The sequence below is a fragment of the Apteryx mantelli genome, chromosome 8 (assembly GCF_036417845.1).
Source record: "Apteryx mantelli isolate bAptMan1 chromosome 8, bAptMan1.hap1, whole genome shotgun sequence".
NCBI classification, from domain to species: Eukaryota; Metazoa; Chordata; class Aves; order Apterygiformes; family Apterygidae; genus Apteryx; species Apteryx mantelli.
In genome coordinates, this window is record NC_089985.1 from 9,357,576 (window position 1) to 9,385,520 (window position 27,945).

At 40.5% G+C, this 27,945-nt stretch overlaps 1 protein-coding gene across 1 annotated transcript; it reads right to left on the reverse strand.

Annotated features, from left to right (window-relative positions):
- On the reverse strand, positions 1–27,894 carry DHX9 (DExH-box helicase 9). Its single transcript, XM_067300558.1, has 27 exons — positions 27,760–27,894; positions 25,730–25,870; positions 24,376–24,493; positions 24,010–24,122; positions 23,444–23,592; positions 19,996–20,042; positions 19,172–19,308; positions 18,459–18,548; positions 18,197–18,358; positions 17,728–17,805; positions 17,195–17,386; positions 16,425–16,566; positions 15,772–15,854; positions 14,374–14,530; positions 13,690–13,790; positions 12,760–12,973; positions 12,457–12,551; positions 12,195–12,268; positions 11,383–11,535; positions 9,532–9,692; positions 7,429–7,540; positions 6,591–6,752; positions 6,303–6,430; positions 4,964–5,193; positions 2,634–2,749; positions 1,596–1,796; positions 1–696 (listed from the first exon to the last, which is right to left on the reverse strand). Exons 1-27 carry the CDS (start codon positions 27,868–27,870, stop codon positions 426–428), a joined length of 3,738 nt encoding a protein of 1,245 aa, XP_067156659.1. The 5' UTR covers positions 27,871–27,894; the 3' UTR covers positions 1–425.
- Between the last annotated feature and the right edge of the window lie 51 nt (positions 27,895–27,945).

The following is a 27,945-nucleotide window of genomic DNA, read 5'->3' on the forward strand; positions in this document are numbered from 1 at the left end:
GCCTACTTGCACAGTTTATTAGAGAACAACAATGAAAAATCCCCACTGAGTTCACATTCTGCAATCTAAACCCCTTCTTTGCCAAACAAATTTCAGATTATGAAGAGGTTTCTTCAGAATGCCTCCTGCTGCCTACAACCAAACCTACTCTTACAATAGATGGGTTTAAAATCTAAATCCAAATACATTTTATACCCTGTATAACCCAAATGCAAATATAGTATATAAATCTTAAAAACCAAACACTTTATTAAGAACAAAATAATACAAGTTGCGGTAAATTCTCTAACAAGGGGACGATATTTTACAGAGCTGCACTAGTTCTAAGCAACTGAAACGGCAAGCAGACTCATAACAGCAAGGAAGGAAATGAGGAGACACATGTGCTTCTGTTGGAGCGGGAAGACTTCACTGAACTTCCACAACTACCATCCCCCCCTCCCCGTGTCCCCATAGCCCCCTCTGTACCCGCCGCCTGCTCCTCGATACCCTCCTCCGCGATATCCCCCGCCACTGCCACCGCCTCCCCCCAGGCCCCCTGGGTACCCTCTTCCCCCCGAGCCCCAGCGGTAGGAGCTGGAGCCACCGTACCCTCCACCTCTGTAGCCGGAGCCGCGCTGGTGCCCTCCCCAGCCGCTGCAGCCGCCTCCGTTGTTGTAGCGAGCCATTTTCGGGGGGCGAGGACCATCTCCAAATCTGGCAACGAGAAGCATCATATATTTGACCCAATTTAACAGATTCCATTCTTTTTTAAAATCCCAGGAATAATGAGTTTCCAAGAGGCTCAGTTAATACGCCCCTTTTCTGTTTACTCAATTGCACTTGAAGGTTGCACTTTTGCACCCTTTCACTTCAGTAAAGAATAGCCAGGAACAGCCTGAAGTGCCGCATGAGCAGATCCTCTCAGCCAGGTCTACACCTGGGATAGCAAGTTTTCCCCTCACTCCAGCTTCCCCAGCTCACAGGCACGAGTAGGGAGCCCAGTTCCTATCTACAGGAGCACAGTGATCTTTATTTTGCTCCTCACGCATCAGTGAAGTACATATCTAAGCTGCATCTTTGTTTTGGTCCTTTTACTAACAGCTCACAGATGTGTTCATTTTTCTTTGCCTCAGAAATAAAACACGAAAATAAGCCTGTAAAGGGCTATGGAGGGGTGCAAGGGGGAAACGAAGCAGCCAAATATTTACTTTTATTCCCCGGGACAGAGATGACTAGGCTCGCCCAGAATAAATTTGGATCATCTTTTCTTTGAAAGTCCCTGTGTTTTGGAACAAGTGATGAAACGTGTCAGGAAGTAGCACTTTCATTACGGAGTGCCTTCTGTCCTTCCCATGGAAACAGCCAGTGATTTGTCTGCATCAGACTCTGCACGTGACAGGTTTACATATGCTCAGACTATAGACTTCTGCAGCAAAAGTCTAACGGTCCTGGCCACACCGGACAGGCCTCTGGGCTGCCGCAGCCCCTGTGCGATGTGAGCAGGGGCCGCACGCTCAAAGCTGCTCTGTTCCGGCTCTCAGCATTCCCATGGGGACGCAGCACGTGCCCTTCCCCGGGGCTCCAGCTGCACGAGCGAACAGAGCCGAGCTAACCTGGTGTTGGCAGCCATGAGGTTGATGCCTGCGGCTGAAGGCCTGGAGATCTGACGGATCACGTTCAACATTCGCTCGTTTACTGGGTCCAGCTGCCTAATGATCTCGAGATCTTTAGTTACTTGCACAACCAGAGCCTCCATCGCAGCACGCAAAGCAGTGATGCAGGCAGCTACAGTATGGGACATCTTCAGTTTGATCCTAGAGCGGAAAGAGAGTTATGTTAGATGCATCACTGCTTCCAGGAGAGAAACTGTTCAAAAATAGTTTCCATCAAGGAGTTTTCCTTTGAGCACTACATACACTGAGCCAGAAATCTACATTCTCACCTTTGAAACTCAAATCTGCTAATGAAGGGAAGTAAAATTCAGGAGGCAAATTTGCCAGACCTCCAAAACTTGACACTGTTAAAACATCTACTGTCCTTCTGTTTAATTTTGCTCTTTAGATGTGGAACATTTGAGTAATACCAATACATAACCCTTGGTCTGAAAACACAGGCTATTTTTTGGAGTATTTGTACAAAAATACAAAGTAATCCAAAAAGCCTCAAGATTTTGAAGGCTATAGGGCAGCCTCACAAATATTGCTTAAGCAATTATTCACCTTCACTTTACTGCCTGGAAAAGAGAGTGATCCAGATGATATTTTGTCAAGGCCATTTCTCTCCTCAAGCTGCATTTCTGAGACTTAAAAACAAGGTTCCCTTAGCCTCTCTCTGAAGGGGACATCCAAAATGCATATTACCTCTTATTCAGGTTCCAGTTAAAGAGGGGAAAAAAACAGTAGTTTTCATGGAAATTGCCTGGTGTCATGTTTTTAATTTAAGTAGATAATCTACACAGAACAGTGCTGAGGAAATGAACCCCTCCCTTCCTCATACAAAACAAAGGTAATGCCCTCGCAGTCATCCGTCCTGCATGCCTTGCTCTAGGATCCCTGCTCTAAAGATACTCGGGTCTGTGTTAGCAGCTGTTTCCCCTCAGTCCATGTTCTTCCATAGACCTCAACGTCCATTAGCACCACGCGAGGCCGTACCAGTCGTCCACCAGAATGAGCTCCCCATCAGACAGGACTTTCTTGGAGGCGAACAGGAGCAGCTGCAGCGGGCTCACCAAGGTCATCGCTTTGGCAGAGATGGCTCGTGTTCGGATCTGCAGACGGAAGAGGAACACAACTCTTGAAATGGAAGACGGATCGCTATACCTCCCAATGGCCACTGAAACCAGGGAATTTTGAAAATCAACACCACATGCCAATATCTAGGTATAGTGTTAGGAACTTACAAGGGCACATGCGTGCAAATGGAGTGCTGGGCAGACGTTTACAGCGATTCAGCACTGGCTGGTAAAACAAAACACCACGCTTCTCCATGACTGCATGTCTGCACTTATGCAGTTGTTACTTTGCAAGAGCCATCTCAGGTTCTGTCAATCTAAAAATGACCAACGCATAGCTGAAGTATCTTCCCACCCTCCGCATTGCTGGGGCTGCAATGAAAAGCTCACACTGCTTCTTCAGCAGGGTCCTACGTATGCAAAATTTCTGAGTCGCTACATGGCTGTGCTAGCACGCCTACGTTGTCATTTTATAGAAACGAGACCTTAAGCTTGTACTTGAAGTGAGCGCTTTGAAAACAACGAGCCATCTGACATGAACCAAGCGCTGACTATACAGGCAACTGCCATTGATTTTAAGGAGGAATCGAAGAGCGCTACTTTGGATTTCAGCCTCCCACATCAAAAGCTGCATCTCTCCTCCTTTCGGACATGAGGGCGATGGGCAGAACCCATTTTACTTGTTTGTCCTCAGGGAGGAGGCTTGCTCTTACCCTGGGAGCCACTAGACATGCTCAAAACGGAGAAGTTTCCAAAATGGAAGTTGGGCCAGAAAAATAGCTACAGCAGGGAAACAGACAACCAAGCCTCAAACAAACTTTCTTTTTCCAGGTACATATTTGGTAGGAAGAGCTGCAGATAAATCCTTCCCTCACCACAGTTTTACCCAGTCACTCTCAATTTTGTCTAAGTATTTTGGTGTAGTTTTTCTGCTGATTTTATTTATTCTAATAAAACACAGCTTTCTGAGTTCAAAAGTCTTTTGGTCCTTTTAGGGGAGCTCACTTTACAGAGACAGCCTAGGCAGACCAAAGCTCTGTCCCAGTTAGGATCCTGTCACACAGGGTGAAGAAGAGGTGAAGCCTCACCACAGCTCTGAACTGTGTAGGTAAAAATCCCAAGTACCAAGCCAAGCCCCAAGCCAGGGCCCAAAGAAGCCAAAAGTCCATTTATTACCAATGAAGTACTTTATCTATCATTAGTAAAGCAGGTCATATGTCAGCAAAAAGAGAGGATATAAAAATCAGCATAAAAAAGGAATTCAGAACTAATCCGTGTAGGCAGGGTGACGAAAAGAAATACGTCTACAACATCGCTTCTGTTACGAGGCCTCAGGATGCTCCCTTCACAGCAAGACACTTCACTGACTTGAGGCTCACTCTGAAAAACTTCTTTACAGCCCTTCCCAGACAGAGGCCTGTCGGGAGCTCAGACTCCAGTGGTGCGCGCAGCTAGTTTCAACAGCCGGAGACCGCACATCAGGGCCTCTGCCCTCGCTCTGCTGGGGGTACCATGCACAGACAGCACAACCAGCCTGCTCGCAGCCCGCAGACTGTTCCCCAGCTACGTCCCGTACAGAGGCACGGCCTCCACTTACTCCTTGAGAGAAGGGTGAGCAGGAGCAGTTGCATTCACATGCTCCAGCGATGGCAACCAAAGAGCAAACAGGGGCTTAATTGTACATGTACAATACGTGCTATGTGTGCGAAACTAACGGCATGGAGGAAAAGGTCATGGGGACCCTGGGAAAAGTAATAGGTGGTTGTTCCAGAGTATTCCCTGAATTCAGTTTTTTTCTGAGGGGCTTGAAAAAACAGGAATTGCCCTGGTGGGATGACAAACTACTTAGATGCCAGAAAGTGAACAGCCCACTGCTGTGGGCACATTTTCCTGTTTTTCCTCTGGATTCTTAAGTCGCAAAGTGATAAGGACAGAAAGTCTCTAGTGCCTAATAGTATGGTAGAGCTCCCGCAGCAGTCTCTTAAGGAAGATGCTGATAATATATTTTTCTCTATGACCTGGCTGTTTTGACAAAACTCACAGGAACTTTCTATGCATCCAAGATCTCTACTTCTGTTGAACTTGACTGGTTGAAAGTTGCTGTGAGGACTGAATGGCATAAGGTTCCCTTTCTGAAAAACACAAGCTAAACATTACCCAGTGTCTAAGAGGTTCTTTTCAGAAAAGAAGCCATAAGAAACAAGATACAACTTGGCTGCACGTGATCAGGAAAAAATTCAAAGTCTTTACCTTTTCTCCAAAAACAAAAAAAGGCGATGGATACTTCATGTCCTGGCTGCTGAAAGGGCAGTTGACCGACGACTTGTGGATAAGTGCGTTGCGCCCCTCAGTGGTAAGAATCTTCCTCTTCTCCTTGTGGTAGCAGACGTTGGGGTAGACCCCAAAAGCGAGCAAGGAGATTACAACATCCAAATTATTATCTGGTCCAGTGTTGTTGAATGCTTGAGTCATCAAACATTCTGTTGACAGAGAACAGAAGACTGGCTAGCATCCACGGGTCATGCAGGACACGTAGCACAGCAAAGCTGTTTAGGATCCTGGATCCAATCATCTACTGATTCAATCAAACTGGCAGTCAAGCAGCTGTTCTCAAAGGACCTTTGCACTCAAAGCATTTCAATACTACATTTGATTTTCAATTATGGAGAGCAAAAAGCTCAAAAATAAAACTAGAAAGAGATGTTTCAATCCCCTCCCCACACGCACACACACACCAGCAGCTCTTCAAAAACAAGGGGAGAGAGGTTTGCCCAGAATTTGCTGTACCACAGTGTGTTTCCTGTCATCTGTTTTGGAGAGGTCTTTTGGGGGAGGTCAGAATGGATGTTTTTATTCATGTTGTTTGTTACAAGCCTCCCTGGAGTTTCTGGTGGCTTGTTTTTAGGTCATCTTGCCCAGAAATAAAGTTAAGGATAGATGCAGCAATGATCCTAACAGCATGGGGGGATTAAAGGAGTATCAAAAACAGAAAAGGGAGCTGAACACGTGCTGAATCCAACCAGCCATTTAACAGAACAAGCCTCTCGGGGACATTAGGCAAATTCAGAACCTGACCATCTTGAAGAAATACTTTAAAAAGGCCTTTCTAGAAAGCTGAACATTTGTTGCACTGCCGCAGATCCCTCCCGCTGCACAAACCCCGAAAAGCACAGGGCACAGAGCACGCTGTTTAGATCACACAGAGAGGCAGCACTGAGTGACTGACTCCCTTAGGCTAACGGCAGAACTGGTGCGCAAATGCTGTATCAGCATGAAAAGAGGGGGAAAGGCAGCACTTATAGAGCACAGTTAGGGGATGCAACAAACAAAGAAAGAAAACCAGGAAGGTAACTCTCTAAGGACAACTGCTCGATAGATTTTTAATTATGCAACCCTAACCTCAGCTTCCAAAGTCTCCCTATATTGCACTGCAGCCATCACAATTTCTCTGGTTTAGACAAGGAAAGACTGAGACAACACTAAAATTTCACCCGAATGCAGCCGTAAAAGAAGAATAGCATTATGGGAAACCCACTCATCTCAGAATGAAAAATGCAACCATTACATCACTACGTCCAAGCAGAATCACCTTCTGGGAAGCCACAATTAATAAGTATATCTTTCAGTTGGACTTTTGCTTCCCAAGTCATTCTAAGAGTAGACATGCTGAGTCTTTTGTGTTCACAAAATCTCATTTCTGCTTCTTCACCGCCCATTCTAAAACAGAAACGGATTAAATTAGACGTCTGTCCAAGCAAAGGAGAGGTATGACAGTCTAGCCGTTCAAAGCAGCCACTGACTGTCTAGGCAGGTCACAAAATCGCGCACCCCGCGTTACCCACCACTTCTCATCAAATGTTGTGGCAAGACAACATACCTTGCATCATCCCAGGCTTGGAAGACTGAGAGCAGAGCAACGTGATCTGAAAACCTGTTCCCAGCAAAATTCCTGTGGACATAACCCAGCCGTTTGCCCTCACTGATGAAAGGCTCAGGGAAGCAGGTGGCTGCGGAGATGGTACAAACAGCATCTCCCACACTGAAACAGAAACCACAAAAGGAATCAGGATGGGGTTTGTTCACAGTATTGCTGCCAGCAGCTGCTACCGCCTGTTGCTATGAGTAAAAACTTCCCGCTGGAGGTTAGAGACCTTAGTAATTTGGCCCCTGTCTACTAGACTTCTTCATAGAATCACTTCCCAGAAAGTGGATGTTAAATTAGTTCAGATTCCAGTAGCTAACCTTCCCCCAACAGCAAGTGTTCACAAGTCCTTTGTCCTCCTTCTTTCCCCTTCCCCCACCCACCCACAGTTCTTTTCACCATCTTCTTCCGAGTAAAAAGACGCTACAGCCATCACAATTGCAAACAACGGTTCTCTGCTTCTATTGAAGCAAAATCTTTGAATTCATTTTTCTTTTTATCTAGGTCTAAAATACCACATTCCTGCTACACTGAAGTATTTAGAGTCCCACTCTTACTTCATAAATATTCAGTCTCTACTGGTCCCTTTCAGCTCCTCTGCATTTCATGAATATTTTATTCCCTATCCTAAAAGTTATTTATCCTCTACTTTCATGAATATTCAGTTTCCCATCCCCAGCAGCGGCACTCATTGCTCATCTGGATGCATTGTTTTTTCTCTTGTAGAGTGCATGCCTAGAGGCTCAGGAATTCAGAGAAACAGCAAAGAGGCCGCTGAGACTTCCAAACTTACTAAAAAATACAGCCCATTATCATCATCTTGCCAAGACGAGGTTCAATGGGAAGTTTGGCTAGGATTCTTCCAAGAGGTGTCAACTCGTCATTGGAATCCAGGGCATCAAGCTCTGAAAGAAAGTCTCGTATTATCAAAGATGGTTGTCTAATCCAATCAACCCTTAGATAAGAAATTCAGATTTTAATAATTGTGTTTATATAGAATACCACCTATATTTAAGTTTAATCTTGTTTACAATACTGCCATCCTGATTTTCAAAACCAGGGTTTTAACTAGGGTTAAACAAACACATTTTATTTTTATCTTTACAGATGTTTTACTACCTTCTCCACAATTAGAATAATTAATATCTAATTCATGTACATATTTCTCCATTTCTTTTAAAGTTTAGTTTGCTTCTGTACAAACCATTTAATGACAGTGAGTTCTACATGGGACAAAAGACAGACAAAGGCCAGAAAAGCTGAAGACGCTATTCCACTTTAAAGTCTCTAAAATTGATCTAATCTTATCTGATTTCTGCCTCACCAAAAAAAAAAAAAAAAAAAAGCAGGCTTGTCACAGCCAACTGTAAAGTCCTCATTGCAATTCCCAAATCACAGAGCCCCCAATTCATCAAAAAGAGAATACTATCACTCTTCCATAAGGCTTTGCTATTCAGAGGATTTGCTTGAGTTTCTCTCCTTCCCCTACACAAGCATTACCACCCGAGCTCATCCCCTAAGCTGTTAAACCACGGCCAATAATAAAGCCAAGTGAGTGTCTGTTGCTATCTGCTTTATAGACTGAAGGGTCTCATGAGTCACCTTAACTTTCTAGCCATTTGGTCATAACCATTAAACTTCATTTCATAAAATTCAGTAGGTTTTTTTTTCAGTTTGCATAACAAACAAAAATGATACAAATGTGATTTTTTTTTAAATATCCTAAGATATAAATGAAAAATGCAAATTTATACTTCACATACTCCATTTACAGGCTTAGGCATCATCTACTCTGGAAATCTTTAACATAACTAGAGCTTTACTGTTGGAAAAAACAAGTTTTAGTGCCTCGGCAATAAAACGGGAAAGTGAATAAATAAATCTTTAGCTATTGAATCCATTTTTGTTAGCGTCTACTGAACTCAAATGCCCAAGGAATATTTTGAGTGAGATGTTTCAACATCCTAAAAACTTAATACTAGTTATATACAAACACTGAAAAATCACAGGTCATCTAGGAAATGGAGACACCCGTAGAAATGTCAATTTGTTGTTAATGCTTTTCCCTTTGCTTTTCATTTCTTATCAACTGTGTAAAAAAGCGCTAAGTTTTCAGATCATAATGTCATTAAACTTGAATATGTATCCCTATGTTTTTAATTCTGGTCTCCTCTATATATGAACAACACAGTCTCTTTACAGAAGTTCTTCATAACATCAACAATTAAATAAATATTTCACTTGTTACAAATGTTAAAAAATGCTTATCTAGTGACATTTGCAAAGCATGCTGAGGTTGTAGATAACTGCTTTAAACCCAGAGCATAAATTTAGGGTTCTTCCCTGTTTCATTCTATTCATACTCTAGCTAGTTCCTTGAAGAAACTGGGGAGACTGCTTAACCCCTTCTCAATTTCTCCTGTATTATGAGGATATTTATGGTTGTATATTAAGATATTGGGAGGCTAAACTGCTTTATAAAATACTGAGATCTTGGGCTAGCAAATTGTAGAAAGCGGTAATTATATCAGAAACTACTAACCCCTCTTTTTCAGTAGTTCTGTAAATGCTTTAGGCACTGGACTGAGTCTTCATCATACAGAAGCGTTACAGTTGGAAAACAGGAAGCTGAAAGCTAGTGTAGGTTGCTGGGAAAATAACAGGCCTAAAGTTTGAAAGCCCAAGTTTGTTAAAGGAAAGACATTTCGTTTGGGAATTCAAACATTTCTTCAGCTGCAAGAAGACACTACGCAATGCGCCCAGGAAACACCTTGCTTCTACTCGAACAAACAATCTGAAGGGAGATGTTAAACCAGCTTGTAAGTGACCATTATACAGGGGGAGTCACTTCGAGCCCACTTCATTAACACACAGTCCTGTGGACAAACAGTGGTACCTCTTAGTGTGTGCTCTGCTTCAATCACTGCATCCAAAGGTGGCGGCTCTATTGCTTTGGCCAAAAATTGACCAATCCCTCCCAGGCGCAATAATTTGATGCTCAAAGCAATTTCATGAAGCGGTGTACGAAACATTTCAGGCGTCATATGAGTTTCAAGTCTGGAATGAGAAGAAAACAAAAGAGCCCACATTTTTCTGAACATAAGCTTCGATCAGCATCATAGATCATTCCATCAGTGTAAACCATCAACTTCCAAAGCAGAGATACTGTCTGCCAGCCAATCCATTCACTGCGCTCCTGTAACTTAGGCACCTCTGACAGCATTTATCTTCCATTCTTCTAAATTCTCTTCCCAGGGTAAATGTGCAACAGAAACGCACAGCACGTACGGCCCTCACATTACCAGTAACCAGTGCGGTTTGTAGCTTGAGCTGAACAGAGAGCTTGCGTGGTTGCAGCCCCCAGATCCGCAGCACGGCTGTGTCCAGCCCCTTTCTTGCCTCTTTACAACCATCTCCTATGCTGCTAAGGCAAGTCTTCCACTCGTGAGACAGACAACCTGCTTTCAGCCTGCCTCACATTATCACTTCCCTACTTGTTACTCTGTCACCTCTACACCACTCAACTCCACCTGCGGGTTCCACCTGGGTCTCTGAGAAGAGTAAGTATTTTTGACATGTTTTCCAAAAGTGTTTTTCTGGAAGCAAAAAGACCTGATGGAATGAGATAGAGCACCTGCATCTATCTCTGGGGAAGTATTTTCAGTGATCGTTTAGCTCACTGGTTGAAACATGAACTCCTAGGATATCTCCGCTGTTAAGTAACAACTGGAGAAAGTTTCAAAACACCTTGAACAGATTTCCATTTAGTTGATATCTCCCCGTGCACAAGTCCACAATAGAAATCCTCTTTCCCTTCTAGGCACTATGGATCTAGGACATTTTGTTTCCATATTCTTTGCAAGAAGCTGAACACAAGATCATTAAGTTCCACAACTACTTCAGTAGCCTAAAATCAGTTCACTGTCAAACATTCTTAATTAAAAATCACTACCTCATACTACACTGCAAATCTAAATAACAAATTTTAGCAAATTTAAGGAAAGTTTTTGATCAACTGATGCTTCCAGAGGCAACAAAAAGTTGAACACTGAAACACAGCTACGCTGTAGCTGCTATCTAAAAAAGGTGCACTGAATGTTTCCTGAGGGAGATGAAATACTGAATGTAACAGCTGTGTAGGCTCCTACAACTGGCAAGAGGATTTCCATGGCTCTAGCTATCGAGAAACAGTTTGGCAGATAGAAGAGGTCAAAGTTTCAGCAGCAGGGAGGTTGCTAGAGCAGCAGTTGGGCAGCAAGAACAGGCTTCTTGGCCACAGAAGTGATGGAGGGAAAAGTAACATTTGTCTTCCCTGCTTCAGATAGGTGACAGAATTGCCTGTATGGGAAGATGCCAGCTGCCTGCAATTTCTCAAGGCATGATACTAGAGCCTTAGCCTCATTCCAGAGCCCTTTTCTGCCTTGCTTCAATTCCCAAGCAGTATTATTTTCTTCCTAGAGGTTCTACAGTTTGCAGTAAAGCTCCTAATAATCATATCATGAACTATTTGTCCACCTTCTACTATGGGTAAAAGCATATAAACATATGTATTTATTTTTTTTTAAGCAAAAAAAAAAGGGGGGGGGAGGGGGTGGATACCCAAGAACCACAGTGTGAACTTGTGAACTGATTTCATGCATTTCTTCTCTGTGCTTCCTCAATTTATTTCCCACTTCATCAGAAGTAGCATACAATTGTTCTGGGAGGACTCAAAGGTTATTTTCTTTCAGAAAGGGCACGGTCTCACCTTTCAAAGCGAGCTCTACTGCACAAATGGAAACAAAATCCAGCACGCACACGGCCTGCTCTCCCTTTCCGCTGCTCCAAATTAGTTTTGGATGCCCAGACTGTGGCATAGTTTGTCATGTTATTGTGAGCAGTGAACAGCTTCACTTTTTGTCTGTTACAGAAAAAAATACAAGATCAGATATTCTTCATCTTCAGTCCTGACAAATCAGTTCTCTTATTTCAGTCCTTGCAGCCACACTGCTATTTAGAACACACCACCCCTGTTTGACTAACCAACCGTTGGCTAGTTAGTCATCTATCTGGAAGCTAAACCATCAGATTCTTCTTTATGAAGCAATGTCCCTAGCTAAATGCAGAATTAAGTTTTCAAAAATGTCTCAAAAGCTTAACATTTTCATGCAATTAGTGAGATTCCTATGTGCAATCTGGTCATAGAACATACACAGCAAGACAGGATCCATAACAGACTCCAAGAATTTTTGTATTTTCCTTCCAGCTATACATCATTTGTAATATTCACTGGGCAGACTGCGTATTTCAAACATGCACTGAGACCCCGTGACACCTCACATGAATATTAGCAGTGTGAATGCAGCTGACCAAAAACAGCCTACTGAAATGCCAGTGTGGTTTGTAACTGTGTTAAACAGCTAAAGACAATGCAAATTTGTCTTGAGTTAAGAGTACTCAAATTCAGCTCTGTGACTATGGGAACACAAGGCAGTTCTGTCCATTCAAAAAAAACCAAAACCCTTTTCTGCATTCCAAAGAACAGGATTTACAAAACAAAAAGCTACTTCATGAACTCACTTGCAAGAGTCTATAACATAGACCACATCGTTGATGGTAATGCTAGTCTCAGCAATGTTGGTAGATAAAATAACCTATGAAAACAGGAAATGCATATTTAAATATATTTGTTCTGAAAAAGTTAAGACTGGACTGCAAGATAAAATACATTGCTTTCTGCAGGACAAAGTACATAACCTCTACAAAAAAAGTCAGCAACACACTCCATAAAAGCACAACAGGGCAAAGTATGTTACACTCCAGACAGAAAAGACTCTCATACTTTGGTTATTCCAGGAGGCACAGGGTCAAACACTCGACGCTGTTCCTCACGAGGAATTTGTGAATGAAGAGGTAAAATTCTATACTGGTGGCCTCCTACAACATGAATACAAGAAGGTCAGTAACTGCTACTGTGTAATTCTCCTTTCTTCCTTGCACAACATGACCATTTCCACCCATTCATTCTCATGTATCTATACAAATCAATCACAGCTCTCTAAACCACTCATCCAACTCCCATTTTTACGCACAAGTCAGCACTTCTTTTGAAAAAGTAGATGAAATAGAATACAGTTGCTTGTACCAAAATGTGGATTCATTTCTAGATGCTTCTGCATTGTATATATCAAGTTCCAGCCAGGCAGAAAAACAAGCACAGCTCCTGGGACGTTCAGAGTCTCAATATACATTAGCAGGGCCTCAATGAGTTCAAAAGGAGTTTCCTTCTCATTCAGCTGAGCCATGGAGTGTTTTGTTTCTGGGCCATATTCATCACTACAAATAAGGTTGCAATTTGCCTACAAAGAAAAGAAAAAAAGCAACAACAGATGAATTTACTCCATCTCTGGACACCGGCTGGCCTGGCAAATAGGAAAATGAGATGGGTGGATGAGGAAGATCATCTCAGGCACAGCTCACAGAACGGTTCCCAATAAGCTGGTGGTCCTACTTCCCAGCGTTCTAGTACAAGGCGGCAATTGTAACGCAAAACAATTTAGCAGTGGGAAACTACCGAACTAATTTAACTTCTGTTTTTTCACCTCTAGAAGCATTTCAGTTCTATTTTTAAAGAGAAGTGGGATGACAAAACATGAGAATTTTAGCTTCAACAAAAAAGAAACTTTTCAGTTTACACGGGCATTCAGAAATTTCAATTCTGTTTCTGAAGTTAACAGCAATTTCAGATATTAAGCATTTTTAGCAACTTTCAAATTTCTATGTTCAACAATATTGAACAGACAACACAGTACTTTACCTGCTACTCCATTATTGGAGCAATGTATTTCCTCCTTTGTATCACTCAGCAACATCCCCAATAAATTTCTGCTTATTAATAAAGTTGATCAATTAGTCCTTATCACAGTGATCCTTGTTAAACAATGCTTTTTCAAAAACACTTTTTGATCTTGTGTGATTAGAGGAAAAAAAAAGGTACAACTACATGTGCCTTACACTAGAGCTACAGCCCTAACGAGCACTTGTTTAATTTTTAATATTGAAAAGTCAAACATACATCATCATCTTCACCACCTTCTTCATCCTTCTCTTTCTTCTTCTTATCCTTTGACGGAGGAATGAATTGAGTCATTTGAATGCAATCTTCCAGAAAATATTCTGCAAGGACAGACAAGTCATTGGTTGTCAAGGGTGACCACTATAAGGCTAAATAAAGGAACACAACTCTTTTTACCATCCCTTGAGATCATTCCTAGACATGACCACAATATTTCAGAACACTAGTTTTAGAGCATGAAGCCAAGACTGGAGAAAATTCTTTGACCGTCAGCTTGGATATGAGAATCTTTTCTACCCTACCCCTCTATTCAATATACTTCCATGTAACTTTTACTGCTTTTTTTTAAAAAATACTGGCTCATTTAAAGCTACTTCCCTAGTTCCTAATAATACAGACAACTGATCTGAAACATCACTACCTGGCTATCACTATTCTCACCCTCCAAGGGAAAACATCCCAAATGGTGGCAGATTTTGTTTTGTTTTAAATTAAATAGTGTTGTGAAATCGTTTACTGTTATTGTCTACTCTGCCAGTCAGGTGTAAACTATATCTGTGAGACACAAGGCAATCTAAATAAGGTGTACATCTTGCTGTCCACATACGCCTGCATATGACTTAATAAAAATAAAAGCACTTATAAAAATAATTATTAAAAAAAAAAAGAAGCTCGGTGATTTACCTTGAACAGGGAAGGTTCTACCAAAGACCTCAATAATAGGACAGTTGAAGAAGTATTCACAGAACATACTAGTATCGATGGTGGCAGACATGAGGACAACCCTGATTTCAGGATATGCCTGAACTACATCTCTCAGCACCACCAAAAGAAAGTCAGTCTGTGTAAAAAGAGAATAAGAGCATCATTAATTTCCTACCTGCAAAAAGAAAGCTTCCAAAAAGACCAGAAAGAACTACATGGATGTGCAAACTTATTAAGCAGCAGCTTTGCTGGACGAGAGAAGTAAAAATTGTCACAAAAATATCCCATAACCAGTTGCCAGTGTTTTATCTTGCAATGTTGCAATTCTTGGGATAAGAGAATTTTAAGATTTCCAATGCACAGAGGAGTTTATTCTTTATCAGAATTGAAGGAACTCAAGAAAACCCTTTAAAAATAACTATCCTTGTTTCTAACAAAACACTACAACCTAAGGTCTTTCTAAATTTTGTTTATATATAAAGTAGTTATAGTTCGAAAATAAGTAGGAATGACTTGGTGCAATTGTATGCAAAGCTCTGCAGTTCTGTTTAAACATGACATTTATTTAGTTTTGTCCTCCAGTTAGGTAGGCCCTTATTTCAAGGGATAAAATTCCATCCTCATACAAAATTTGAAAATTTATACAATCCATCATTAATATAGTCTTAATAGATGAAGAGATGGATCAGAAAAATCTGAATTGCGATTCCATTTAAATGAGTCCCCAGATTCTGTCAAAGCAAGCCTAAGCTTCTTGGCAGGATTTAATGGTTTCTCTCACTCTTGGTGTGGCAAAGCTGAAAGTTATTTGGAAGAATCAAGGGGACTGCAGCTGTCTTCAATTTCTTAAATTAAATGCAATCTCCCCAATTCCGTTTTCACCTTGTTGCAGTTCTGTTTGTGTCAAAACCAAATTCATTTAAGGACATCACCGTCTAGATGGCACCTTCTGTAAATACTACTGCTGTACCATTAAAATAATACAAAACTGTCAGCAGAAAAAGTGAAAACACATCCATAATTATTTGTTCCCTGAACCAATCTTGACTCTTACATTCAGTGATGTCCCACTTTTGAACAAAAAGTACTAGTACAATGCTGTTCTATTTTCCAGAAAGTATCAGGACATAGGAGATCCTAATGGGCAAAAGAGATAGGATAGCAAGAAAGCCTAAGTTCTTGATCTTCTGATGAGGTGAGAAGTAATTAAGAGACAAATTTTTTAAATCTCATTACAGATAGAAGACTTGCATATATGGCATTCAGTAAAATGCACTATTTCCTGTTACACGTGTACAATTGCACAGGAACACATACAAAAGTTAAACAGCACAGAAGCATAAAGAGAAATATGATCCAAATCACCAGGTAACTCACATTAATATCTCTCTCATGAATCTCATCAACAATAACATGACTAATGCCACGAATCCCAGCCTCCAGCTTTCTCAGAAGAACACCTTAAGCAGATATAATAATCATACGTTAACGTAGGTAACAGCTCAATTTTTTAATTTCAGATAAAACATCATCAAGAACAGTTGCATTGGTCAAAAAAACAAAACAAAAAAGAAAAAACTAAGAAATATGCCAACTGTCCAACGTATTTTACTACCCACTGCCCCATCTCTATCTCCCATGCTTTCATCTGTACATGCAACGGAAGGGTACAAAGTGTTACTACTAGAGAGAGTCGTTCTTCTTTCCCCCCCATTACCGCTTCCCTTTCTGTCTTCTTCTAAGAGCAAACAACATACAGCAATTTCATTTCCTTAGGTGATTATTAGAGTCTTATTAGATCTGTATTTATTATCAAACTTCCAGTGAGCTGAAAACCAAACTGAACTATCTTCATCCTTCCTTGCCAGGACAGCGCATTAGAAAACTTCTTCTAACCCCCCAAAATTTTACATCTTTTATACAGATTTTCTGAAAAAATTTAATCTAATCGTGTTTCCACTTTTGCTGCTAGCTCAAAGACTTCAGACTCATAAATAACAAGCTCCATACAGAAACAAAACAATACAGACCTACAGTGCAGAACATCACGCTGGCATGTGGCCGAGGAAGCATGGATTCAAATCGTACGCTGTACCCACAGCTTTGCCCAGGTTGTTCTCCTCGCTCATACGACACACGTTCTGCTACAGAAACTGCACTGATTCTCCGAGGCTGTGGGATGAAACAGTTTTTCCACAACTTAATGATGAGGTTTTATTAGCTTACTAGAACACCACCACAAACACAAAAATAAACTATAAAAATTACAGGTGTCCTAAGATTTCTTTACACAATAGTCATTACAACTGTAATATCTATAACAGCAAGTTTTTTCTTCTGAAATGGTTGATTATGCACATACAATTACAGAGGAGGGATATAAGGATATATGGAAACTACCACCTGGCATTTGCTGAATCCTTTCCCCTCAAACAGCCAATAATTTTTCACGTGGGCAAGGTACCAGTCAGAGTACCTTATCCTATCCAGAGCATGTGAAAAATAACACTTCAAATGAAGATGTATATGATGCTGAGGTTTCTCATATGTATTGTTCTCCCCAGTCCTATCTGATAATGAAACAACATAAACCATTAGAAAGTAATACAGGGAGCAATAGCACTAATGTCATGGTGAAGTAAAACTCCCGACTCCTACATGTAGCACTGAGAAGGAAGCTTCTTCAAGCTTTTGTGAATGATGCTCGTGATGATGATTAATTTCTCAGCACATCCTAATAGATCACTTCTAGTATCCAGCCATGAAACTTAAGCAGTTGCATTTGTAACGTACTCCTTACCTGTGTCACTACTATATTGCATTCTGCAGCTCGGTTGTTTTTGATATATTCATCCAGTATGTATTGTGGAACTTGTGTGGTTTTGCCACAACCAGTGGCACCACGAACTACAACCACAGAATTGTGACGGATTGCATCCAGAATTTCATTTTCAAAATTCTTCACAGGTAGAGTCTCCCTCTCTCGTAGTATCTGGGGAGGGCGGAGAAAATCACATTTCCAGTCACGTCCAACCATCAGCCTGTTCTGCTCCGCATGCTTACTTCCTCTCACTCCTCTACACAGATTTCACTTACTCAAAGGAAAAACTTATCATACAAGCTATAGGTTACTCTAACTAGACGCTAAAACAGCAGCAACACATTTCCCACACCCATCCCAGCTTTTACTTAACCCACAGTAGCATCCAGTACTTCTGAAAACTTGGCATATATTACTACCGAAATCCACAATACTCTGCACTGTGTGTGTTACATTCAACCTCTTTTGGAAGAGAACAAGACTAGCACAAGCATGCCAGGAAGAGCACCTACTCTTTGTAATTCTTGATCTTGCTCCAAACGGTATACGAAATCACTTTTCAAATCCATGCTTATTTGCTCTGGAGTGACCTGCAAAGCAAACACATTGTTTGGAGACTTGTTCATGCTCTATTTAATTGTATCAAAACTTCATAATAAAAATCAGTCACACCAATGTAACAATTCCAAATATCAATATAGGATCATGTCCTGTATAACTCCCTGAAATGAGTTATGCAGATGAGCTGTCCTATCCCGTTCATTCGTGTGTTGAAATTAAATGGCCATCCCTGGAAGTTTTTCGGAAAGACCCCACAAACTGAAAAAGCCAGTGAGATACTCAGGTGACCACTGCAATAGCAGGGTTTTTTTATGTAAGGAATAAGATAATGTAAGCTCAGGAGCAAGTTTGAGGTAAAGAGCATTCAAAAGTTCCAGAAGCAAGAAAACAAAAGCAAGTCAATTGTTTGAGCTGTCTTACATTAGCCAGAGGACCCTCATCAATATTGCAGCTGGTCCAAGGGTTCCAGTTGGACTGAGGTGGTGACCATGGAACAACTCCCATTTGACTTTGTCTCTGGGATGGTTCAAAATGCGCCAGCTTTCCAATGTTAATCAGAACTGGATTCCTGGGATCTTCAGGCTATACATGCAAAAGGAAGGTGGGCAGAGCAAGTTGAATGCATTAAACAAGCAGGCCTGGTGTTGCATACTGGAGTGAAGTATCTGAACCACACACTCACCCATGGCACAATCTCCAGAGACAGCTCCCGTACAATGTTTTGCAGCTGATTTTCTAAGTCAGAAGAGAGCGACACTTCATAGGGTTCCACCTATTAAGTGGAATATTATTAAATATTTAAAAACTACCTGTAGATATACACAAAAATACAAACAATGGAAGCAAGAACTGCAGACTACTAGAGAGTATATGGAACCAGCAAATAGTTCCTAGCGCAACAAGGCAAAAAGATCATCATCAGTTCAAAACTCACATTCTTGAAACATTTTGCCAACTTTTGGTCCAACGAGAATCTGTAGAATACTTTTAAATGTCTGAGTTTAATTGAATAGGAAGATACTGCCATATTTGTAACCAAATACCAAAAAACCGCTAAATGTACCAGAGAACTGTATGTAGCATGAACAGAACTCTTTTTTTAAGCTTCCAGAAAATTTACACTGATAGGAGCACTTGTTGCAAGTCCTATTTAATTTAACATGCTATCAAATTCCTTTACTGATCCATTCACATACACACTAAGTTGTATTTCTGATGCAAATCACTGATCAGACCAAAAATGGGTCACTTGTCCAAAGAATCAAAATGATTTATTAACTTCTATTCTGTTAAATATCGAGCGCAAACACTAACTCACTCCCTCGTCCTTCTAAGAGGGTGCTTGTATGTCACTAAAACAAAAGCAACAATTTCTGGTCCTTCTACCAGACTCACCGATTCTCCTTCCTTCTTCTTTGTCTGTCCAGAATAAGGTTCTATGACACCGAGATGGTAGAGTTGTCTAACTAAGGAAAGGGCACAGGACTGTGCTGCCAGCTTTTTGTTTGATCCATGCTCACGACCGAAGATCCCTGCAGCACACAAAGCTTAGAGTGGCAGTGGCTGACGATGCAAACAGCTTCCACAGAGATATTACTGAGATGAGCTTTGTGATTGTGCACACAAGCCAGGTTTCATGGAAAGAGGCTCAACTCTCGATAAATCCAGAGTTCCAATATAAGATTCAACAAGGTCTGTTTATCAGCTGACTCACACTAGCTACATAATGTTATTTACTGACCTTCTAAGGAACTCCTGTAGTTAATAAAGGATACCTTAAGGTCTTTTCTACCTTCAATACCTAAGGAAGTATGATTATCCTATACCAACCAACAACATCATATAAGCTTTACTGCAATCTCTACATAAACAGATATTATGGAAAGCATACCTACTGCCTAGGAACACATTAGACACCTGCATTTCTAAGACAGGCGAAGGACAAGTTACCAAGACAAACAAAACCTACCATAACTCCTAGGCACTTCTCTGCGCTCAGAAGAAAGATTAGTGGAAGCACGTAGTAGACAAGGAGTAGAATGCAACAAGCAAAGCACACAGAAAAAAAGATTTCACATCAGGAAACAAACATGGACCTTCACCTTTGGAAGTGGCTCCAACATGTAACTACGAAAATCCGTACTCAAGGGTTCTACCTAGTTCTCTGCACCGACACCAATCGTTTGCTAAGACCAAAAAAAATAGAGAGGAACACTTACTTCTGCCCAGCTGCTTCACATAAATGTTCATTTCTGCAATAAAACTCCTGTAAAAGAAAAAGAACATGAGGGCTACAATTACAAAGAATAGCTGAAATCGACCCTGCCAAAATAGCCACTCTTTCCAGTTTTTTTAGGCAAAGCTCAAAACTCAGCAATATATTCTTACTTAATCCTTAAAAAAATAATGTTTTTTATCATTTTAAGTGTGTTTTGTTTTTCTCTGAATAGTATTTGAGAAATGAAAACTCAACCAAAGACCTCCTCTTGTGTACTCAGTCAGAGACTCTCAATTCATCAATGACCAGGGTAAAATACTAGTGCTTTTAATCCCTTTAACCTCAAGTTAGAAGGTGACAAACTTGCTATCAATATAATCAGTAGATCCGTTAAGAAGAATCCTGTAAATAGTACTGTTCAGCATTGAAATTTAAAGCCACATATTAGGAAATATGCTCCAAACTGTCTGAGACAATTACAAAGCACACAGCATGTTAACGTAACATGGGCCAAAGCTGATAAATCCCACTAGGAGCCTGGGTTTATTAACTTGGATGCAACACTTACTATATCTACTCTTTTTCTACATTGCAGTTGCCACATATTTGGCCTGCTCAGAGCACAGACAAAACTAAATCAGGCCATTTTGTCGAAGACACTGTTGGAAGTATCTGCATAGAAGGAGATACAATATCTGCATACCTGAATTTTCTTGAAGCCCTTAGTTCCATACTCTGGGAACTTAGTCAAAAGTAACTGCGTGCAGCAGAAGTAACAGTTTGCCTAGTAGCCCTGTAGCAAATTCTTTTAACGGTCTACTGGTACATTAATTAGGCTTAAAGGAGTTAGAAAGCCATATGTCAATAGTGGATGATGGAAAATAGATCCATGTTTTTAAAGGCACAAACCTAAGTGCATACTTCTACAAATTAAAAATTAAAGCCAAGTTCTTGTAAGATTGGATTTAAACTTGCAAATATGATTCAAGATGTATGACTGGACTTTATCAGATGTAGCTCCTCTGAGAACTATGCCTCTGGTACTTCCACAGCTGCAGGCAGAACCTTGCAGCTGGGTCCTTGATTTCTTGCTGTAAATAGAAAAAAAGGTTAGGTGTTAGAACTCCTTCCTGTACTACTAGTGAACTGACCTTCACGCACAGTGGCTTCACGGGTGAAAGGCCACTGGCTTTCAGGGACACAACAGCCAATTAAGGCACCGATGCCAGTATGTTTCTCAGCCAGGCCTATAGTCAGCATTCAATCTCATTCTCCTCCACCTAAGGGGAGAACAGCGACACCAAAATCAGTTTACAATAGACTCCCATGAGATTGCTTAGTACAGTCTAAGCAGCCCATGTATGAATAAGCACAGATCTCTGGTGTCGCCCACTGCTACCATCTTCAACATGAACAGAAGGAGGCAAAGGCATCCCACACCACTAAAGGAATCCCAAAAGAGAAAAGCCACATTCCATCCCTTAATATTTAGTTCATAGTTTATATTAGGAGAGACATATTCACACATACAATGATACCCTCCTCTCAAAACTGAAACAACCTTTCCAATTCCAAATTTTACTACTACCAAATTCTGATACCTACTGACTATGATCCATTGAAAACAAAAAAAAAAATTTCTCCTTTAAAAATCTGAGATCAAGACTGACACTTTTCTTATAAAAACTATTACTATAAAAAAAAAATCACACTGGCAATATGCATGAGAACTGGTATTTCTAAAAAAAATATATATATATATATATATATATATATATATAAAAATAAAAACAAAAAACTCTCCTCAAAACTCCCAAAACATCTGAAATCATTCCTCTCTTGTTATATGTACCAAAAGGATTAAATCTGGTAGAAAAGTTATTACCTTTTGCCCTCTGCCAAAGAAATGCTAGGACACATTAAGATTGTTTTCTACCTATCTGATTAGCTGCAGGAGAGTTTTACAGTTCCTCCTTCTGTCATTCCTTCAAGAGCAATTCACATGAGCTTTCCTGGGTGTAATAACTACTACACCCTGAAATGCTCTACAGAAGAACAGTAAATGGGCTGAGAAACATACTGTCACCAACGGCCACCTCATTCTGCTTAAGCATATGCATATTAAATATATGGATTTTAACGCTTTTACTTGCAGAAAACCTATCAAAATGAACTACAATCTGCAAAATATAGAATAAAAGAAGTGTTCAAGCACAACACCTGGAACAAACATGTATTAAGTTCCTAGTACTGTACAAGCTATTTTTTGTATTGTTCATTCAAGGGGGAGAAATGCCCTTGCTTGAAAACAGAAATGGAGATGAAGTGACTCGAAGATAAGTTTTAAATGAGAATTCAGAACTTTGTCACCAATATACATATTTTAAATGCCTTAAATGTTTATAAGACTCAACCACAAAAGAATACCAGAGGTCTGGTATATATTCCAAGCAAGTCTCTCATGGAAGACTGTAATGAGAAGACTTACTTGTCTTTCTAAAAAATAACTCTCATAGAAAACAAATTTATATAAAACTAAAAAAAAAAAAAAAAAATCCAGCAGCAGCATGCCATTATTTCTGACCACAGCACATAATTATTTCACAAGAATTAACACAATGCCCCAAAGTGTTGATTTTTAAAGACTATTCCAAATGGGAGTAAAAGTTCAAAAACATCAATTCTTTATGCACAATCTGCTATGCATTATTTTCATTTGGGAGAAGAACATGCAAGTTTTCAGTTCACTTACACCCTGTTGATGGAACAGGAAGAAAGTCAAAAAGGACTCAACCGGTTTCAACTGAAATTTAACACCCTCAAAACTCCTGCAGGAGGATCACTTTGATTCTGCCAAACTCATGTTTTCCAGTAGAAGATTCTGCTGAAAAACGTTAACCATAATAGAAATAAGATGTCCCTGAAGCACATTTCTAGCTAAGCAAATGTAAGCATACTTAAGATTTACTCAAATTGTACAAAAGAAACTGCAGTTATACAAACAATCACTGCAAGCAATTCAGCACTCCCTCCATTCAAACTGATGTCAGTTGTTAGCTAGGTCACAGCAATCGTCGTAAAAGCCACACATCCATGAAAAACATCAGATAAAAATTTCTTCAGAGTTACTCAAATCTCAGCACCAATGCTCATCACTCCCATTTCAAGATTTAGGGATGTTACAATTCTGAAACTGGATTAAACAGTCTACAAAGCAAGTCAAAGGCACTGAAATGAAGACAGAAGGAAAAAAACTATGAAAATGAATGTGGTTACCCCTTTCTCTTATCAAGGACTTTGATTACTATCTTTCAAACTCTGTTGGCCCTGGTAAAGAATACCATTTTCTCACATAGAACTGCAGAGCACTACAAATAAGTGTGACCAGACACTATCACCAAAAATATTTCTAACCCTTAATATATAGAAGGTGACTGAAACTACCAGACCTGTTGTGATCAGGTCCCACTTGGGTGTATTTATATTCTCCCTGAATCTTCTCCTTTTGGAAAAACTGGTTCAGACGTGCCTTAGCATTTTCCAAAGTCCAATTCCCATGAAGACCAGCATTTAAGTCCACTTCTTCTGACTCCAAGGTCTAACATTAGAAGAAACATTTCATTTATTGGTTTCTGTTAGATTTCAATTTTAAACATTCTTATAACAAGTCTTTGAAATAACTTGTCTAGATACTGTAAAATAGTTAAGACTTCTTTACAGAAAATGCTGAAAAGTCTTCAGTATTTCCTGATTTTTGCAACAAAATGTCTATACAAATAATCTGATATTCACAGCACCCAGAATGATTTATTTTGTTTTTAGCTTAAGTAAATTAGCTTTGTTAAAAGTCAGCAGGTATATCTTCAACTGAAGTTAAAACCAAGAGCAAAATATCAAATGAAAATTGCAAGCCTGATTATAAATGCTAATAACAAATTAAAGGAGTGAAAGACACCTATTTAAGAACTAAAGTAAAGGACAACAGAATAGAATAAAACTGAATAGAATGACTTACTGCCTGCACTTCTTGTTCCTCTTTCCTTGAATAGTAATCTTTCAAATTTGCTCCCCGATCCCACTGAGATCCACCATAGCCAGAGCTTCCAGGTGCTGCACCTGGGCCATTATCTACCAGGGGAAAAAACAAAAACTGTGGTTCCCCCAAATCACATTCTCAGCAACGGAGAAGCATTGCCTGGCGATCTCAACAGGACATGAATGCTCCCTCAGAGCTCATGCAGTCATTCACACCTCTGCCTCAAAACTACAATGACTTCTAACTGTCTTCTGTGTGCAGAATTATACTATGTGAAAAAAAAAAAAAATCTATATACATGTACTACACCCACATACATCTAAATTCCAGTTTTCACAGTCTTACCTATCTCAGCCTTTAGAATCAAATGTGGAGGAAGAGGTCCACCCAAAGTAGAACTGGAACCAGTAACATCTCTAGCTGCACCATGCATCAGTCCATCAGGGGTATCACCACCTGCTGGCTATAGAAGAAAATGAAGGGAAATACCAGCACCTTTGCACAGAATAAGTCTTTTTAGTATTTAGCTAGAAAACCTTAGGCAGCATAAAGAGCTCATGCATCATTATGCAATAGTAATAGCCAAAGCTCCTTTTTAAATATGAAAGGAATGCAATTGCTGAATATTTGGCTTTTTGTGGGTGTTCTTTAATTAGATTTTCAACCAACAAGTAGCTCTGACATAAAGTTCAGCAATTACAAAACCAATTGTGTGAGCATCTGGGAAAAATAACAGATATGGTCCATATCTTATATCCAAGATAACTCAAATAGACATTATAAACATACAAAAAAACCCTGTAAGAAAACATGTAAACAACAAAATTACAGTTATCTATACAGTTTAAATTCTTCCCTTTTTGAAATGCGTATATTTAACTAACTGATCACAAGGCACAGAACACTATCCCCATTTAGGATCTAGCTAGGCAGCACAATTCATCGCCATGAAACTAACTGGTACAACAGACACGATATAGGTCTTGTTACCATAGGGCTCCACCTTGGCTTAGGAGACAAGGAAGCACTGCTCTAACATGGGTAACTCCTTCGACTATTCAGACTAACTACTCAATGTTATACAGATATACTTTTAATGAGACACTGGAAAAAAAAGTATTCCCTTCCCTCTCGACATTTAACATGTAGCTCCATGCTTTATTTACTGTACACTACAACTGTTGTAAAGATAGAATTATCTTCCTCCTCAGCTTGTATGTGATACTCATTGCTGTGACACTTGCATGGCTCATAAAACATCACAAAAAGCAATGATCCTATTTCACACAAGAGCAGCTAAGGTATAAAGTGCTTAAAGTTAAAAAATATTCAAATTTTCAATGTCTGCTTTGAAGCGCCTTTGGGTTTTTTGTTTTGTTTTTTTTTAGTACACAGCATTATATATCATACCATGCACTTAACACAAAACTCCCAGAGTCAGGTGGGAGTACTCAGCACTTTTATCATCAGGATGCAGCACCTCACAGGAACTCTGAATTCTATCCCAGCCTCATCAACTATGCAGACTAACACGTATATATTTCAGCTTTCCAACACTGCAGGCAGAAGTCCTACAGATTCAGTCTTCTTCACTGCATGGGGGTGCCAAACTGAACTCCAGGGAATAGAGCACACCCAGATAACCCAGATGCATTACAATCAAAGATCAGTCGTTGGTGTAGAGAAAGGAGCAGCTTACCCCAAAAGTAGGAATTTCTTCACTCTTCATTTCATTCACTCGAACCAAATAATTGACAAAGTCTCGAGCAGCATTGCTCTGCGCATCTTTCTTGTTAGTGGAATTGCCCATGCCAATGTAGTTAAAGCCTTCTACTCGAACCTGCAAATTAAAATACAGATCTGTGGTAAGTTCAAGTGAAAGTGTCTTGAAAAGGCAACGCTTTTTTTCCTACAGCTCTTCAAGGTATAACTTGGGTCCAGAAAATATTTTATACCTATTGAAGAAAACGTCAACAGTCCATTCTTAAGAGAATGAGTATTTACCAAAACCTTGACAAAGAAAATGAATCAGTGTAGAAAGGGACCCTTCCAGCAAGCAGCAGCAAACTCTCCCCAGGTTCCCTTTCCTCAGCCTTCATCCCAGTCTGTCTCAAACAACAAGGACAGAAGAGAGCTTGTGTGTCCTCTACTGTAGTTCCATGTTATTACAGCATGCAAGTCATTATGTATTTCATAAACTTAGAGCAACAATTTAAAGCAGCATCTTGCTATCCTGCTAGTTTATCTGAGAAACTGCTACAAAATGAGTACACAACAGAAACCTTTTTCAAATTTCAAACTAACCAGACATTTTACAGCTATTTTTCTGCAACCACTGCCCTTCATCTTCAACAGTTATTTTCCATCCTTATATATTTATACTCAGCCTCATTACTAATTTTGCAAAACTTTCAGATTTTTATTACAGAAGTGCACTGCAAATTCAGATTTGTGGAGTAAAATACTCTTTCTGCATGAAACAGAAATCCGTACATACATGTTATGAGAAAAGAAGAGCACCTACATGTAAGAGGAAGGAGAATACAAAGATCCTCACTCTGATAGCAAGCAGTATATATTCAAAGGTGGGGAAATAAAAGGACATAATCATTAGCCTGTATAGCAGGTTCTGCCAGAAAAATGGAGAAGTCCAACAAATTTGGAAGTGCTCAGACACTCTTAGAGATACTTTTAAAGACACCACACAACTACTGATAATGGGTGACAACAGGGATGCCCAGCAATAATCATTTCCATATGGCACCTGTTCATTTGGAGTCACAGCATTCCCTCAAATCCAGACATGCTGTTCAACCTCAATTACAATACCGTTAGTCTAATATTACTGTGCTGCTCAGTTTTGCTATGGGGTTTTCCAGGATCAATGCGAGGGGGAAGGAAGGGTATAATGACAAATTCAATGTGTTTAGTCCAAATATTTTTATTTATAACTAACCCACTCTCCAAGTGGCCTTGGACTTAACATTAGCTCCTTCTTGAAGACAATCTGAATTTTAAATTCTCTGGTGGAACATTCAGGACTTCAACAGCGAAGCAGAGAGCAATATTGTAACAGCACACAGACTACAAGCCAACACAACAGGACTTTCTTTTAATACATTTCAACACAAGTTCAGCAGATGATCAAAATTCTTTGGGGTCACATGTGTGGATGGTTAATGCACACATTCGCCTTAAAACAATGATTCTTTTTTATTGTAAGAACTTTTACCAGGCTACTTTACATTCACAAACCAATTCAGCACTTTTTAAACCTACACATGAGAAATTTGAATTTGCACTCACCCATTTGAGCTTTAAATTTGCAATTACCTTGAAACACTGCATGAGGTAAGGGAACAGGTGCCTGCATATGCTAACTTTAAAACATTCAAGCTTTCATGCATCAGGGTCTTCTTTAAATTTTCGCTAAACACTTAGCTTCCAGCAGCCCTTGCTATACACCAAGGAACACTGTAGATTTGTATAGGGCCTTTATACACACACGCAAACAGCCTCTGGCCACCTATTCGCTACCAGCGGTAACGTTCTCTCAAGACAACCCATTCACTGAAAGACCCCATCCACCCCGGCGCTGCTGAGAAGCCCTGGGCTCAGCGCGCTACGGCGAGGCCCCTCTGAGAGGAGCGCGGCAGCGCCGCGGGCTGCGGGAGGGGCCCCGCACGGGCCCCCCGGGGACCCCCCCCCCGGCCCGGCGCGGCGCCGCACCTCGCACAGGAACTTCTGCCGGTTCTTGGTGCCCGCCGCGCGGATCTCGTAGGCCGGCGTCACCTTCCTCTTGCCGCACCAGGCGTACAGGAAGTTCTTCACGTCGCCCATGGCGCGCGCTGCGCCCGGCGGCAGCCGTTAACGGCCCTCAGGAGGCAGCCAGGGTGTGTGTGTGGGGGGGGGGGG

Bases quoted from the DNA above. Each gene is read 5' to 3' on its own strand.
- DHX9 (XM_067300558.1), bottom strand. From the start codon at position 27,870: ATGGGCGACGTGAAGAACTTCCTGTACGCCTGGTGCGGCAAGAGGAAG. The intron at 2,750-4,963 runs GTAAAGACTTTG...TTCCGTCTGCAG, and splicing joins TTTTTGTTTTTGGAGAAAAG to ATCCGAACACGAGCCATCTC. The intron at 1,797-2,633 runs GTACGGCCTCGC...TTTCCGCTCTAG, and splicing joins CTCATTCTGGTGGACGACTG to GATCAAACTGAAGATGTCCC.